Source organism: Chlorocebus sabaeus, chromosome 3 (assembly GCF_047675955.1).
Source record: "Chlorocebus sabaeus isolate Y175 chromosome 3, mChlSab1.0.hap1, whole genome shotgun sequence".
Taxonomy (NCBI): domain Eukaryota; kingdom Metazoa; phylum Chordata; class Mammalia; order Primates; family Cercopithecidae; genus Chlorocebus; species Chlorocebus sabaeus.
Window position 1 is genome coordinate 26,676,585 of NC_132906.1, and position 14,693 is coordinate 26,691,277.

Sequence of the window (14,693 nt, forward strand, 5' to 3'; positions counted from 1 at the left end):
TTTTAACATAGTTGAGGTAGGAGTCCAGCTTCATTCTTTTGTGTGTGGATAACTAGTTGTTCCAGCACCATTTTTTGAAAAGATTTTTTCTCTCCTCATTGACAGTTGTCAAAAAATCAGTTGACTGTAAATATGTAAATATTTATTTCTGGACTCTCAGTTCTGTTTCATTGATCTACATAAGGTATTCTTATGCCAGCACTACACTGTCTACAGTTGGCTGTAGGATGCCAAGCAAAAGATGATTATTTGGCACTCTTGGCAATAGTAGGTAAGAGCAAGAATGTTTTAGAAGTAATGAGTACTTAAATTAGGCTGTAAAGTTCATACAAATAATGTCTGATGTTTTAAAGTCACAGGGAATCATTTTCAGAACTTAGTTTTGCATTTAAAATATCTTTTATTGAAATGTAATACACATATGTAAAAACCTGTGTATCAAAAGGATACATTCTAACGAAAATTCATCAACTGAACTTAGTTATATAACCAGCATCCAGATCTGGAAACAAAACATTGTCAGCAACACATAAGACTCTCTTACATGCCCTTCCAGTCACCATGGCCTCCTCACCACCGCCACCAAGTGTGTTCAATATTATTTTATCTGATAGTTTGAAACGTTTTCACATCTGGCTTTTTAAAGTGCTAGTTATACAAAATTGATTGATTCTAGTTTCAGCTTTTCTGGGAAACATGTAAGGGACAAGAGCCAAAGTTAGGGTAATTTACAAGCCAGGTGATCAGTCCTGAATAATTGAGCCTTGGTGATTTGCATTTTGTTCTTTAAACACACTTTGGGTTAAACATTTCATGTAGAATTTCAAACTGAGCTCAGTGTGGAAAGAAATAACTCTAGGAAATTAAACTTTTCTTTTTTGAGGCTAAAAGAAAGAAAATGGTATTTTTTAAGAACAAAACCATGTAATAAAATTCTGACTACTTTTACATCATATTTATTTACTAGATTATGATGTGTTCCATGTATGGCATATGCAAAGTGAAGAATATAGACCTTAAATTCAAAATCATCGTAACAGCATACAAGGATCTTCCTCATGCTGTTCAGGAGGTAGGTAATTTTCCATAGTAAGTTTTTTTGATAAATCCGTATCTATAACATAGGTAATTTTATTCATTAATGAGATCATATATTCTGACCTTATTTTGTAAATTCACAAATAAAAATTTTCATATTATTTATTTGTAACTTAAATAGAATTGGAAAGATAAGGCAAATAATGAAATTATCCATATCCATATTTTTTAATAAAGTTAATAAGTAATACTTTATCCCTGTAATAGGCAGGTATTTGTAATAAACTTGACATGAGTCATAGAACATTAGATATTCTTTGAAGTTATTTGTATTAGTTTATAGGAAAAGCCAATATAAATGCAGCCTTGCAAATAAATAATAAAAATGTTCAGTATAAACACATTTTGTGTTTCTGGTTTACCTTCCCTTTAGAGAAATAGTAGTAGTAAAATATACTTGGTATGACATATTTCATATTGTTTTGTGGAAAGTGAGTTGTGGGATATTTTTCCCATTTATTATTGGAGTTTTCAAAAGTAATACAAACCAAGTCATTTTTGTTTGTATGTTTGAAGTTATTTTCTAAATTCAATCATTTTTATTGTATATATCAGAGGCATCTGATATAACCTCTGTGTTTTTACCTAAAATTTGAGTGAAATCTATCACTAAAATATAGTGCCTTTACTAAATGTCTACTTCTTGCAATTGAGTAATGCATACTTAAACCCTTATAGATTGGGGGGAATACCAGGAGGTACAGGCCAGAGAATGTAGTCCAAATATTGATACATAATGTTATTGGCTTTCGCTCAGCTCTGGCCCTTTGATTCCCTTTGATCATGCTTTCCATTCTACTAGCCTGTCTACTCCTGTCTTCTTAGATGGCCAGCTATTCCATCTGCTGCTGCCTGGCTATTTCTCTCAATCATTCTGTGACATTTCACTTCTCGGAGAGCAGCTATAATCCAAGCCTAAGAAGTAATTTTAGATTATTTTTTTCTTTTATAATATGTGCTTCTTATCAGTCAAAAAGTATTATAAACTATTAGAAAAGAAAATCTAAAGGTAGAAATTTTAAAATTCATTTAACAAGTAAATTTTACTTTTTTTTTTTCTACTATTCTTTCTCAGACATTCAAACGTGTTTTGATCAAAGAAGAGGAGTATGATTCTATTATAGTATTCTATAACTCGGTCTTCATGCAGAGACTGAAAACAAATATTTTGCAGTATGCTTCCACCAGGGTAGGTCGAAAGTATCCTTTGACTGGAAAAATCTAATGTAATGGGTCCACCAAAACATTAAATAAATGGTCTACTTTTGTTTTTGCTCTAGCCCCCTACCTTGTCACCAATACCTCACATTCCTCGAAGTCCTTACAAGTTTCCTAGTTCGCCCTTACGGATTCCTGGAGGGAACATCTATATTTCACCCCTGAAGAGTCCATATAAAATTTCAGAAGGTCTGCCAACGCCAACAAAAATGACTCCAAGATCAAGGTGTGTGTTTTCTCTTTATGGAAGTAGTAAAGAATGAGAGGGCGATTATTTTGATCCAAGAATAAAAAATGTAAAGCTTTCTTCATTTCAAATAAGCTAGACTCTTGAAACTCTATTTGCTTATTTAAGTAACATAATAAGAATATGGAGAGAAAGAAAATGTATTTACTTGGATGAGTTTACACATTTACTTATCAGATTTCCTGACTGTTAGGGTATCTTCTTTTGTAAACAATTTGAGAACCAGTTTGGTTGTATGTTTCAAAATACTTTCATATTTTTCTAAGTAGCCAATCTGCTAAACAAAGCAGTTTACTTTAGGTTGAGTACTTTTAGTTTGTAGTTTATTGGATGTCCTGTAAATTTTGCTTCCTGTGGATTTTGTTCATTTTGCTTGTTATATTAAATGTAGATTACTGTCAATTAAGTCTTTAGAAGTCCATTCCTAATCCTGCTGGCGGCCACTTTACCACTTTACCTTGGGCAGGTCTCTATCTCTACTTCACAAGGGTGCTGTGGATCAGGGAAATGATGAGTATGAAGCTGTTTTAAATGCTCAGATGAAAGGTTGTGTGCAACTACAAATCATTATATTATCTTCCACATCCAACCACAAGTGCTCTCTGGCTTTGAAGTGCTTCAATTGACTAATTATATGTTATCACGGGCTATTTGAAACTGACTTTATTTGTGTAAAGTAGGAGGCAGATTAGCTAGTATAGTTAATGTAGTCTCATCTCAGAAATTATCAGCCCATATGGTTGTACCTAATGGGCAAGAAAAGGGGAATATGTTGGCCTTTCAGAAAACATTTGCATGGTATATTTAATTATTTAAGTAGTACGTACTCATTATAAAAATTTCAAACTCTACAGAAAAATATGAAGTGAGAAATAATTGGCAATATGATACAAATGCTCTCACGTGCCTCTGTATCATCCTTTATTTATTTGGTGTTCTTGTAGTTGGATATCTGTGTACTGATACCTACTACTTGTTCTAAGCTGCTAAGATGCCACGTCATGTCTATTTAAGAAAATTTACATTGTTCCATGCCACTATATGAAAATGTATACTTAGGTAGTTTTCTTTAATAGTGATAATTAGTCCATATTATGATGATAATGATGGCTACTTGCTGATCCTTAGTGAAATAAATTCTGTGTTGGTATTCTTTAGCAAGAAAGTCACATTCTGAACATCCTAACTAATAAATCATTGACCAGGCATTAGGAGAGCATCTTAACACTACCTAGTACATTTAGGTGTTCTGGTTAATCAAATATTATATGTAGAATGATGGCCACTTATCAAGGAATTAGAGGACAAAAAATTCTCTATATTCACTAGTTCTGTGTTCATGTTTTCAAATCTTTGTTGAGTCATGTCAGTCTAATGATGTTCTTCAGATTTATTATCAAGAACATAAATTATATGGTTCAAATAAAGACAGACTAATAAAGATTTCTGACTCTATATATGATATATGATAGCCTTTACTATATCAATATAGAGGCTAATTAGAATTCTGATTATTACTTAATATTGTAAGTTTTTTCCAAATATTACTTGAATTTTAAATGAGAAAATATGAAAGAAATTTGATAACTTACCCATTGATTTACGAAGAACTCAGTAGGGGTAAACTTGAAACTTTCCTTTGCCCTCCCTAAATATGGGCAATAGCAGAATATGTTCTTGCAGACTTATAACTTTTGCTGTAAAACTAAGAGACTAGGTGAGTATATGATTAAATGGGCACTGTTACAATAATTCCCAAATGAATATAGTTTGTCAGTAGTTCTAGGGTAGAGGTAACCTTTAATTTAGTATTCCTAATAGTTCAGAATGATGTATCTATGCTCGTCTCTGCAAAATTGTATATGATTTTTTATTACTAATTGGCATTTCATCTTAACTTGACAGAATCTTAGTATCAATTGGTGAATCATTTGGGGTGAGTATTTTCTTTCTATGAAATATAATAGTATGCATTGTAAGTATAAAAGAAATTAAAGCTTTCTATAATTCGAGTTTCTAAATGTAATTATTCAAACACCTCATCCAGGCATATTGCATAGAAATTTATGAGATATATATATATATATATATATATATATCATACTCCTAATCTCAAATCATACTCCTAATTGGTGAACTTCAAAACTTTTCTAAATATTCATTTGAGATTATATAATACATATATACATTTGTGTATATACATACATATATACGTGAGCTGTTTTTGCTCATAACACTGCTGTCACCAAATGTGTAAGATTTTTTTCTCACACAAATCTTCAACTCTCTGGTGTTCTACAATTCAATTCAATTCTGACACTAATTACTCAGAGTCAGCATCAGACTCCACAGGTTCAAGGCTCAGTCCCACAAAACTGGTCTCACTGCAGACACCAGTCACAAGCATCAGGTCCCCAGGCTACACCACACTTCCTTCTGACTTGGATACAAAGTTGGGGGGTTCCAATAGTGCCTCTTCCTTACAGGTGTGATCCATTGCCAGAACTACTCACAAAACTCTGGAAAATATTTTACTTACTATTATCAGTTCATCATAAAAGATACAAATGAACAGCCAGATGAAGAAGTATTATATAGGGTGAGGTCCAGAAGAGTCCCTAGCACAGGGGCTTCTGTCCCTGGGGAGTTGGGGTGCACCACCTTCCTAGCACTTAGACATGTTTACCAACTCCAAAGGTCTCCCAACCTTATTGTTGAGGGGTTTTTATAGGGGTTTCATTATGTAGGCATAATTGATTAACTCAATCTCCAACCCCCTCCCATCCCTGGATAGAGGGTGGGGCTGAAAGTTCCAAGCTTCTGCTCCAGACCTGGTCTTTCTGGCAACCAGCTTCATCCTAAATTAGCTAGTTATGCACTAAGTATCACCTCATTAGAACAAAAGAGGGTCCCATTACCCTTATCACTCAGGAAATTCGAAGGGTTTTAGGAGCTCTGTTCCAGGAACCGGGGACAAAGACCAAATATCTCTCTATGATACCATGTATGTATGTACGTAACCTCACAGGAATTTTATAAAACAGTTTTGAAATTCACTCATTATGAGTGTGATTTGAAATGAGATACTCCAAAATGTAAGCCCGATATCCAAATGTCACCAGCTTGTCCCTGCCTACTAGTCTCCTTCCATACATATGCACTTTTTGCTTGTCCTTCCTCTCAGACTTCTCAGACTTCTAGGATATTCTTTTTCTGGTACACTGATTAGGAATTGTTTACATGAGATCCTGCCTCAATGAAAGTGGCAGGGCTTCATTCTAGGAGATCCAAGGGAAAGCTTTGAAACATTTATTCTAGGCTGCAAATCTACAACACTAGTTGGCCTTCCATTAAAGTCACTAATTCAGCAGTCCCATATTCAGTATGCATTACTATTAATATGTTGCACCATCTCCACTCCCCTGAGAGCTTATATTTTCAATTTTTTTATTTTTATTTTTAGAGACAGTGTGTCCCTCTGTCACCTACTTACCGTAACCTCAAACTCCTTGACTCAAGCAGTCCTCTCACCTTAGCCTCCCAAGTTGCCAGGACTATAGGCATGCACTACCATGTCCAGCTAATTTTTTAATTTTTTGTAGAGACAGGGGCTTGCTATGTTGGCCAGATTGGTATTGAACTCCTGGCTTCCATGATCCCCTGTCTCAGCCTCCCAAATAGCTGGGATTACAGATGTGAGCCACTGCGCCTGGCCAGAAAGCTTATATTCTTATAGGAATGCGAAGACTGCCTATATTATGTATTGCTACATAATAAATTACCCCCAAACTTAGTGAGTTAAAACAAACGTTTATTACCTCCATTTCTGTGGGTCAATAATCTAGGCATGACTTAGCTGGACCAGAGTTTCTCCAAAGTCTGTGATCAAGGTGTCAGCAGGGCCTGCAGTCATCTCAAGGCTCCACTAGAGGAGCATTCACTGGCAGACTTACTCAAACGGCTGTTGGCTGATCCTCGATGCCTGTTGGCCCCTCTATTGGTTTCTTGCCCTTGGGCCCCTCCATAGTGCTACTTGCTACTCACAACATGGCAGCTTCCTTTGCCCAGAGCAGGGACTCTGAGGGAGGCAGGGAAATAAAGAGCAAGAGAGGGGTAGATGGGTCACAGTCTTGTTGTAATCTAATTCTGGAAATGACAGCCCATTACTTTTGGTATATTATTTTGGTTAGAAGCAAGACAACAGTAGATCTAGCCCACACATGAGGGGAGGAGGATTACACAAGGAGGTGAATACCAGGAGGTGTGGTCATTGGGAGCCATCTGAGAGGCTGCCCACCACACTGCCTCAAGTAACTAGGGAGAGGTAAAAGTTTGTATGCCAAATGACCAAATGTTAAAATGTGCGTTACAAATAGTTCATGATGGGCTGCAGCTGTGAGGCTTTACAAAGGAGCTATGGGACCTTATAAGGACAGTTGGAGCTGGCTAGGTATCACATTGTGGTCTTCAAACATTTTTGCTTGCCATAACCTCTAAAATAATTGGGAAAAAGTTGAATGTACTTCCATATCTTAAAGCTGATAATTTAAAATATTATACATTTAATAGCAGCATGAGATTTAGTTTTTGTTTAATTGTATATGTGCTCCAGATAGATTTACCATCAAAACCTGTTTTGAATTTAATATTGGGAGAATTCACTTATTTAATTTTTGGAAAATAAAGCATAATTGGCAAAGCTAATTCTCACTGTTGAATCTATCAGTCAAATCAGATATAATGTCTATCAGAAAGTCTATATGACTTGTCAACATAATACCCACAAAGTGAATCAAAAATTATTATTCGTTGAACACATCATCTCTTATCAAATTCTTGTGACCTTCCCTCTGGTTATGTAATAGCCTAAAAGAAAAAAAAAATGACAAAAGCAAGTTTCCAGAAAGCTATTCTGACTTGCCTACTTCTGAAAAGTAGTCCTGTATGGTGGGTCCTGAAAATGAGGAACCAGCACTTGCAGAGTAGGCAGTTGCTGGAGGAAGAATGTGAGCTGCATGGGAAAAGACAGGAGGATTTACAAAGAGTGGGTGTTTAATTGGGGAGGGAATTAGGTAGTTATTCTGATTTTTAGATATTTCATATATTTTATTTGGTCCAATGAAGCAGAAAATTAAAATGAAGTGATTACCTCTGCCTGATTTTTGACACACCTCAAACTATAACTTGAGGTTGCTAACTACAAAACACTGGCACTTAATGATTTAAAGTAAAGAATTATGTAATTTGTAGACTTCTGAGAAGTTCCAGAAAATAAATCAGATGGTGTGTAACAGCGACCGTGTGCTCAAAAGAAGTGCTGAAGGAAGCAACCCTCCTAAACCACTGAAAAAACTACGCTTTGATATTGAAGGATCAGATGAAGCAGATGGAAGGTAGGAACCATTTTTTAATGTTTTCCAGTAGCTGAGATGGTCATCTGGGGAATCCAGAGTCTTAGCACTGCTCCTGACTTATACCACTTTCTTTCATGCCAAGTTTATTTGGCAGCTGTGAGAATGACTCAAAATAATAGATATGAGGGTAGTGCAAAGTTAAAAACACCTTACAAATTGTGTACCAACATGCAGTGAAGATAACTAGTAAACCCTGATCTTTTTTACAAAGCTATTCAAAAAATTTTGTTATTAACATTAAATTTAAAAATGTTTACTCTTTAAAAATATTAACCACTATGTTTTGTAAGAACCACTGAAAAAATATATAGCATCATAAATTTGTGACATTTATGTTTTAGATGGTTTTTAAGTTTTAAAATTAAAAACTACTCACTAAAATAATAGCATAAAATAAGACATCGAAAGCGTCAGTTACTGGAAATTTGAGTTTTCCTTTTACAAATACACATGAAATGTTTTACATTTTTTTAAATCTGCAGTAAACATCTCCCAGGGGAGTCCAAATTTCAGCAGAAACTGGCAGAAATGAGTAAGTACTTATTTCACCTTGTATAAATGAAAGAAACAATTGTTGACACCGCAGGAAGTCTTTTCATTCTATAAAAGAATGTATAATCTCTTCCGTTGGCAGGTTTGTTTATGCATTTAAAATATAATTCAATCAAGATTATATTATGTACCTACAAACATTTGTGGATTAAATGTCTGATGCAAAGTGAAGGTCATTTTTACTCTTCCTATGATCTTTCGTGCGGAAAGACTAAGAAGTGAAACATTGCTTGACCACATTCAACACAAATAGCTACAGTTACAAAATATGTTAGCAGAACTACAAAGAGGAACTACTTAGGAGTATTAGATATAGGGAAAGGCTTTATAAACCTAGCATATGTAAACATCATCACCCTTATTTAAGGAATAACCTTTGATTCTGCCATTATTAAACTTTCCTTATTTGCAAATCTTAAAACAATTTCAAACAAAAGTTTCCATTACTGGAAATCAGAATTTTAATAAAGAACACTGTGTCATTTTTCAAGTTATACAGAGTGATATAATGTTAGGGTAAGTGGAATTCTATTCAAAACTACTCTGAGACTAGAAAAAAAATTAATCCAAGTATAGTAGATGGAAGGCACATCAGGAAAGAGAAAAATGTTGACTGACTACTATTGAGTTGTCTTAGGTAGCTATGGTAGTGAGTGTAACATTTCCCGGTATCTGCTGCCAGACCCATTGATAGGAAAAGGAACTGGGATTTTGAAAGAAGACAAATATTCAGGAGATAGGTGTTAAAAGTATCGTTCCTAGGGCACAGGACACACTAATGAGAACAATACCAATTAAAATGAGAGGCTTTCTTTTAATACATCTTTGTAGATACTAACTTTGAAAATAAGATATTTAAAAGAATTTTTTTATGTATTATTTTTAAAGTGTAATTAAAAGGAACTAAAACAAAATCTTCTAGTTATAAACGAATCTCTTTTTGGATTTTATGTCAACTTCTATGTTCCTATTTTAACTTTTAAATAGTTGTGTCTTTTCCCCTCCGTACACGAAAATAGACAAGAGGCTTATAACCAAAATCAGGCCTTGAAGACATAAGGAAACATTTTGGAACCCACAAATATGCACTTAAAAAGGAGCTGAAAGCTGTAAAAACATGTATATTTTCTTAGAGAAGAGTTCAGTTGCTATAGTTAGTACATTTCCCAGTGACACACTTAGCTATGGTGGTGAGCTTCCTCTGCCAGGCCAAAGTTCAGGACCTTTGTACATCTACAAAATTGTGAAAAAGCAGCCAGAATTTTAATCCCTGAGGCTAAGGCATTTCTTTTTCTTTTTTTTTTTTTTTCTTTTTGTTTTCTTTTTGTTTTTTTTTTGAGATGGAGTCTCGAGGATGCTCTTCAGCTTTTCTTAAACAATTACATTTAGGAAAGATCATCATACAATGCTGGATTGCCCAGAATGAAAGGGCATTCCATTTTTCCAAATGTGCTTCTTTATAAAGAGCTCATGCCTACCTCTAAAATCAAGTTAAGAATTTTTAAGAAATTTAAAATAAGTATCCTGGCTTTGTCTTTATTGTAATTCATAACATGCTTTTAACATGGCCATTCCCGGGTAGGCATGATGGTTCATGTCTATAATACCAGCACTATGGGAGGGCAAGGTGGGAGGATTGCTTGAGGCCAGGAGTTCAAGACGAGCCTGGGCAACATAGCAAGACCCCATCTTTACAAAAAAATCCAAAAATTAGCCAGGCATGGTGGCATGTGCCTGTAGTCTCAGCTGCTGGAGAGGCCGAGGTAATAGGATTGCTTGAGCCCAGAAGGTCAAAGCTGTAGTGAGCTATGATCATGCTACTGCACTCCAGCTTGGGCAACAGAGCAAGACCCTGTCTGAAAAACAAACAAACAAACAAACAAACAAAACTCTATGCCCAGTTTAAATGAGCTATGATCTGATGTATTTGCAGTACCTGCAAGGCATCTCCAAACATAAGGGAAACTATAGCTTTGTAAAGAATACCACTACTCACTCTGGCATATTCGGTCTGGGCCAGCTGAGTATTCTAGTCTGCTGAAGTATATGCCAAGCATCAACCACCTCATATCTAGAGTAGTGGCCTGCAAAATGGGACATACCTGGAAGTATGCAAGACCATCTTTTGGGGTACATAAAATAGAAGTTCTATTTATCTCATTTTAATGTTTGCTTGGGGTATGTGTTTTATAATTTGTACACGCATACATATTTTTGTGGTACAGGCTTGGAAAAAAATTTACTCACAGGGATATATGATTTTTAAAGATTTGGAGACCACTGCTTTTTGGGGGGGTAGTTTTTTTTTAAATTGATATATCATAGTTATACATATTTTAGGGGTACATGTGATGTTTTGATACATGTACACAATGTGTAATGATCAAATCAGGGTTATTGGGATATGTATCACCTCAAACATTTATCTTTTCTTTGCATTGGGAACATTACAATTCTAGCTATTTTGAAATATGCGATAAATTATTGTTTACTGTAACTCCCTACAGTACTGTCAAATACTAGAATGAAGACCACTGCTTTTTGCAAGGTCCTGAGAGCCATCAGTTTGACATTAGCATCATATGTATGGCAGCCACTTGCCAGCTTACCCAGTACCACCAATGCTGTTAACAGTTCTTCATCCTTTTTCCAGCTTCCACTCGAACACGAATGCAAAAGCAGAAAATGAATGATAGCATGGATACCTCAAACAAGGACGAGAAATGAGGATCTCAGGACCTTGGTGGACACTGTGTACACCTCTGGATTCATTGTCTTTGACAGATGTGACTGTGTAACTTTCCCAGGTTCTGTTTATGGCCACATTTAATATCTTTCAGTTCTTTTTGTGGATATAAAGTGTGCAGATGCAATTGTTTGGGTGATTCCTAAGCCACTTGAAATGTTAGTCATTGTTATTTATACAAGATTGAAAAATCTTGTGTAAATCCTGCCATTTAAAAAATTGTAGCAGATTGTTTCCACTTCCAAAGTAAAATTGCTGTGCTTTATGGATAGTAAGAATCGCCCTAGAGTGGGAGTCCTGATAACCCATGCCTGTCTGACTACTTTGCCTTCTTTTGTAGCCTATATGTGATGTTTGCTCTTGTTTTTATTAATTTATATGTATATTTTTTAATTTAACATGAACACCCTTAGCAAATGTGTCCTATCTTCCAAATGCAATTTGATTGACTGCCCATTCACCCAAATTATCCTGAACCCTTCTGCAAAAATGGATATTATTAGAAATTAGAAAAAAATTACTAATTTTACACATTAGATTTTATTTTACTATTGGAATCTGATATACTGTGTGCTTGTTTTATAAATTTTTGCTTTTAATTAAATAAAAGCTGGAAGCAAAGTATAAACACATGATACTATCATACTACTGACACAGATTTCATACCTCAGAACTTATAAGAACTTACTGATTATTTTCTTCATCCAACTTACGTTTTTAAATGAGGATTATTGATAGTACTCCTGGTTTTTATACCATTCAGATCACTGAATTTATAAAGTACCCATCTAGTACTTGAAAAAGTAAAGTGCTCTACCAGATCTTAGATATAGAGGACCCTAACACAGTATATCCCAAGTGCACTTTCTAACGTTTCTGGGTCCTGAAGAATTAAGACACAAATTAATTTTACTCCATAAACAGACTGTTAACTATAGGAGCCTTAATTTTTTTTTCATAGAGATTTGTCTAATTGCATCTCAAAATTATTCTGTCCTCCTTAATTTGGGAAGGTTTGTGTTTTCCCTGGAATGGTACATGTCTTCCATGTATCTTTTCAACTGGCAATTGTCTATCTTTTATTTTTTTAAGTCAGTATGGTCGAACACTGGCATGTTCAAAGCCACATTATTTCTAGTCCAAAATTACAAGTAATCAAGGGTCATTATGGGTTAGGCATTAATGTTTCTATCTGATTTTGTGCGAAAGCTTCAAATTAAAACAGCTGCATTAGAAAAAGAGGCGCTTCTCCCCTCCCCTACACCTAAAGGTGTATTTAAACTATCTTGTGTGATTAACTTATTTAGAGATGCTGTAATTTAAAATAGGTAGCTTCAGCTAGCTTTTAGGAAAATCACTTTGTCTAACTCAGAATTATTTTTAAAAAGAAATCTGGTCTTGTTAGAAAACAAAATTTTATTTTATGCTCAATTAAGTTTCAAACTTACTATTTTGACAGTTATTTTGATAACAATGGCACTAGAAAACTTTACTCCCTTTCATCATTAATTTCTGCATGAATATCATACAAATCAGTTAGTTTTTAGGTCAAGGGCTTACTATTTCTGGGTCTTTTGCTTCTAAGTTCACATTAGAATTAGTGCCAGAATTTTAGGAACTTCAGAGATCGTGTACTGAGATTTCTTAAATAATGCTTCAGATATTATTGCTTTATTGCTTTTTTGTATTGGTTAAAACTATACATTTAAAATTGCTATGTTACTATTTTCTACAATTAATAGTTTGTCTATTTTAAAATAAATTAGTTGTTAAGAGTCTTATTGGTCTGATGTTGTGTTCCTTGTATGAAGTACACTAGTGTTCTCCTCTCTATCTAGGAGAAGATAGATAGACGATAACTCTCCTAGTATCTCATCCATTCTCAGCCTTTAAGGGGCTCTATATGCTAGAGATTTCCAAATTTATTTCTTCAGCCCTGATCTTTTCACAGAGGACAAGGCTCTTATAGCCAACAGAACTCTTGATTCTACTCCCCTCTACCCAATGTCTCAAAATATAAACTAAAATCAAACAAAAGTCTTTTTTTTTCTACCCTGGTCTTTCTCCATTTCACGTATCAAGTCAACAACTTAGGAACCATCTGTTAATTCTTGTCTGAACCACTGCTGAAGACTTCTAACCAGTCTCCCTGTTCCCTTTCTTTCTTTCTTGTCAAACTCCATAAAGAACAAAAATGATTGTTTAAAAATATAAATTGATTCACATTGCTCCTCTACTTGAAGTACTTAACAGGAAATATAAAGCCCCTACTGACTTCCCATCCTCATCCTGTAGAATTTTCTCCTTGTCACTGTGCTTTAGCCACACTGAACCTTTTTCTTTAAAATACCAACCCTATTCTTACCTTAGGCTTTTATATTTCTTCCTCCTTCTGCCTAGAATGCTCTTTTCCCACAATTTTGCAAGCCAGTTCCTTTCTGTCTTTCAGAACTCAGCTCAGAGGGCTTCCTTGACCACCAAGCTAAAATCATCACTTTGTATTGTATCATTGTCCTTCAAAAGTGCAACAGCATCCATCTATCACTATTTCCCACCATCTGAAATTGCCTTTCTTGTTACCTGTCTCCCCATTCCTAGCCACTCTCCACCCCAGATTGTAGCCATCAGCCTAGCTATTCTTTTTTTTTTTCCTGAGATGGAGTCTTGCTTTGTCAACCAGGCAGGCTGCAGTGCAGTGGTGCGGTCTCCACTCACTGCAAGCTCCACCTCCCGGGTTCATGCCATTCTTCTGCCTCAGCCTCCCGAGTAACTGGCACTACAGGCACCTGCCACTATGCCCGGCTAATTTTTTGTATTTTTTGGTAGAGATGGGGTTTCACTGTATTAGCCAGGATGGTCTCCATCTCCTGACCTCGTGATCCGCCCGCCTCAGCCTCCCAGAATGCTGTGATTACAGGTGTGAGTGAGTCACTGCGCCCGGCCTAGCTATTCTTATTGACCACTTTAGATCTAGTACCTAGAAAGTCCATCTGTAGAGGAAAAAACAGAATATATGTTTTCCATATTTTTCCAAGTATGTGAAAACAAACAACACTCTCTTCCTCTTTTAAAATGCCATGTACTAGTATCTACCGTATTCCAGGCACGGCTGTAAATGCTAGAGCTATAACAATGAATAAATAAAACTAAAATCCCCATCCTTGCAGAACTGACTTTCTAGTTTCAGGCAAAGAGAGCAAACGAATGAATAAATGAGGAATACATAGTATGTGAGATTGTATTAACGACTGTGGAGAAAAACAAAGCAAAGAGAAGGGCAAGGAAGGCTGGTAGGGAAAGGAGTTTTAAAATTTAAAAGAGAGTGGTCAGGGAAAGACTTGAGTGATATTTGGGCAAAGATCTGAAGGAGACAAGAGAGTGAGCCAGACACAAACAGGAGTCAAACATTCCACGGAGA

At 35.4% G+C, this 14,693-nt stretch overlaps 1 protein-coding gene across 3 annotated transcripts in view; it reads left to right on the top strand.

Annotated features, from left to right (window-relative positions):
* RB1 (RB transcriptional corepressor 1) overlaps nucleotides 1-13,053 on the top strand; it is a 175,571-nt gene extending 162,518 nt beyond the window's left edge. The window contains exons 21-27 of one of the 3 annotated variants that reach the window (XM_073014065.1): nucleotides 968-1,072; nucleotides 2,174-2,287; nucleotides 2,379-2,542; nucleotides 4,469-4,499; nucleotides 7,814-7,956; nucleotides 8,460-8,509; nucleotides 11,164-13,053. In XM_073014065.1, the coding sequence (XP_072870166.1) occupies nucleotides 968-1,072; nucleotides 2,174-2,287; nucleotides 2,379-2,542; nucleotides 4,469-4,499; nucleotides 7,814-7,956; nucleotides 8,460-8,509; nucleotides 11,164-11,222 (666 nt within the window). In that variant the 3' untranslated portion in view covers nucleotides 11,223-13,053. Of the gene's footprint in view, nucleotides 1-967; nucleotides 1,073-2,173; nucleotides 2,288-2,378; nucleotides 2,543-4,468; nucleotides 4,500-4,793; nucleotides 7,608-7,813; nucleotides 7,957-8,459; nucleotides 8,510-11,163 lie in introns of those variants that run through there. The other 2 variants (XM_007960381.3, XM_073014061.1) reach the window with 2 other exon arrangements.
* The last annotated feature ends 1,640 nt before the right edge of the window (nucleotides 13,054-14,693 follow it).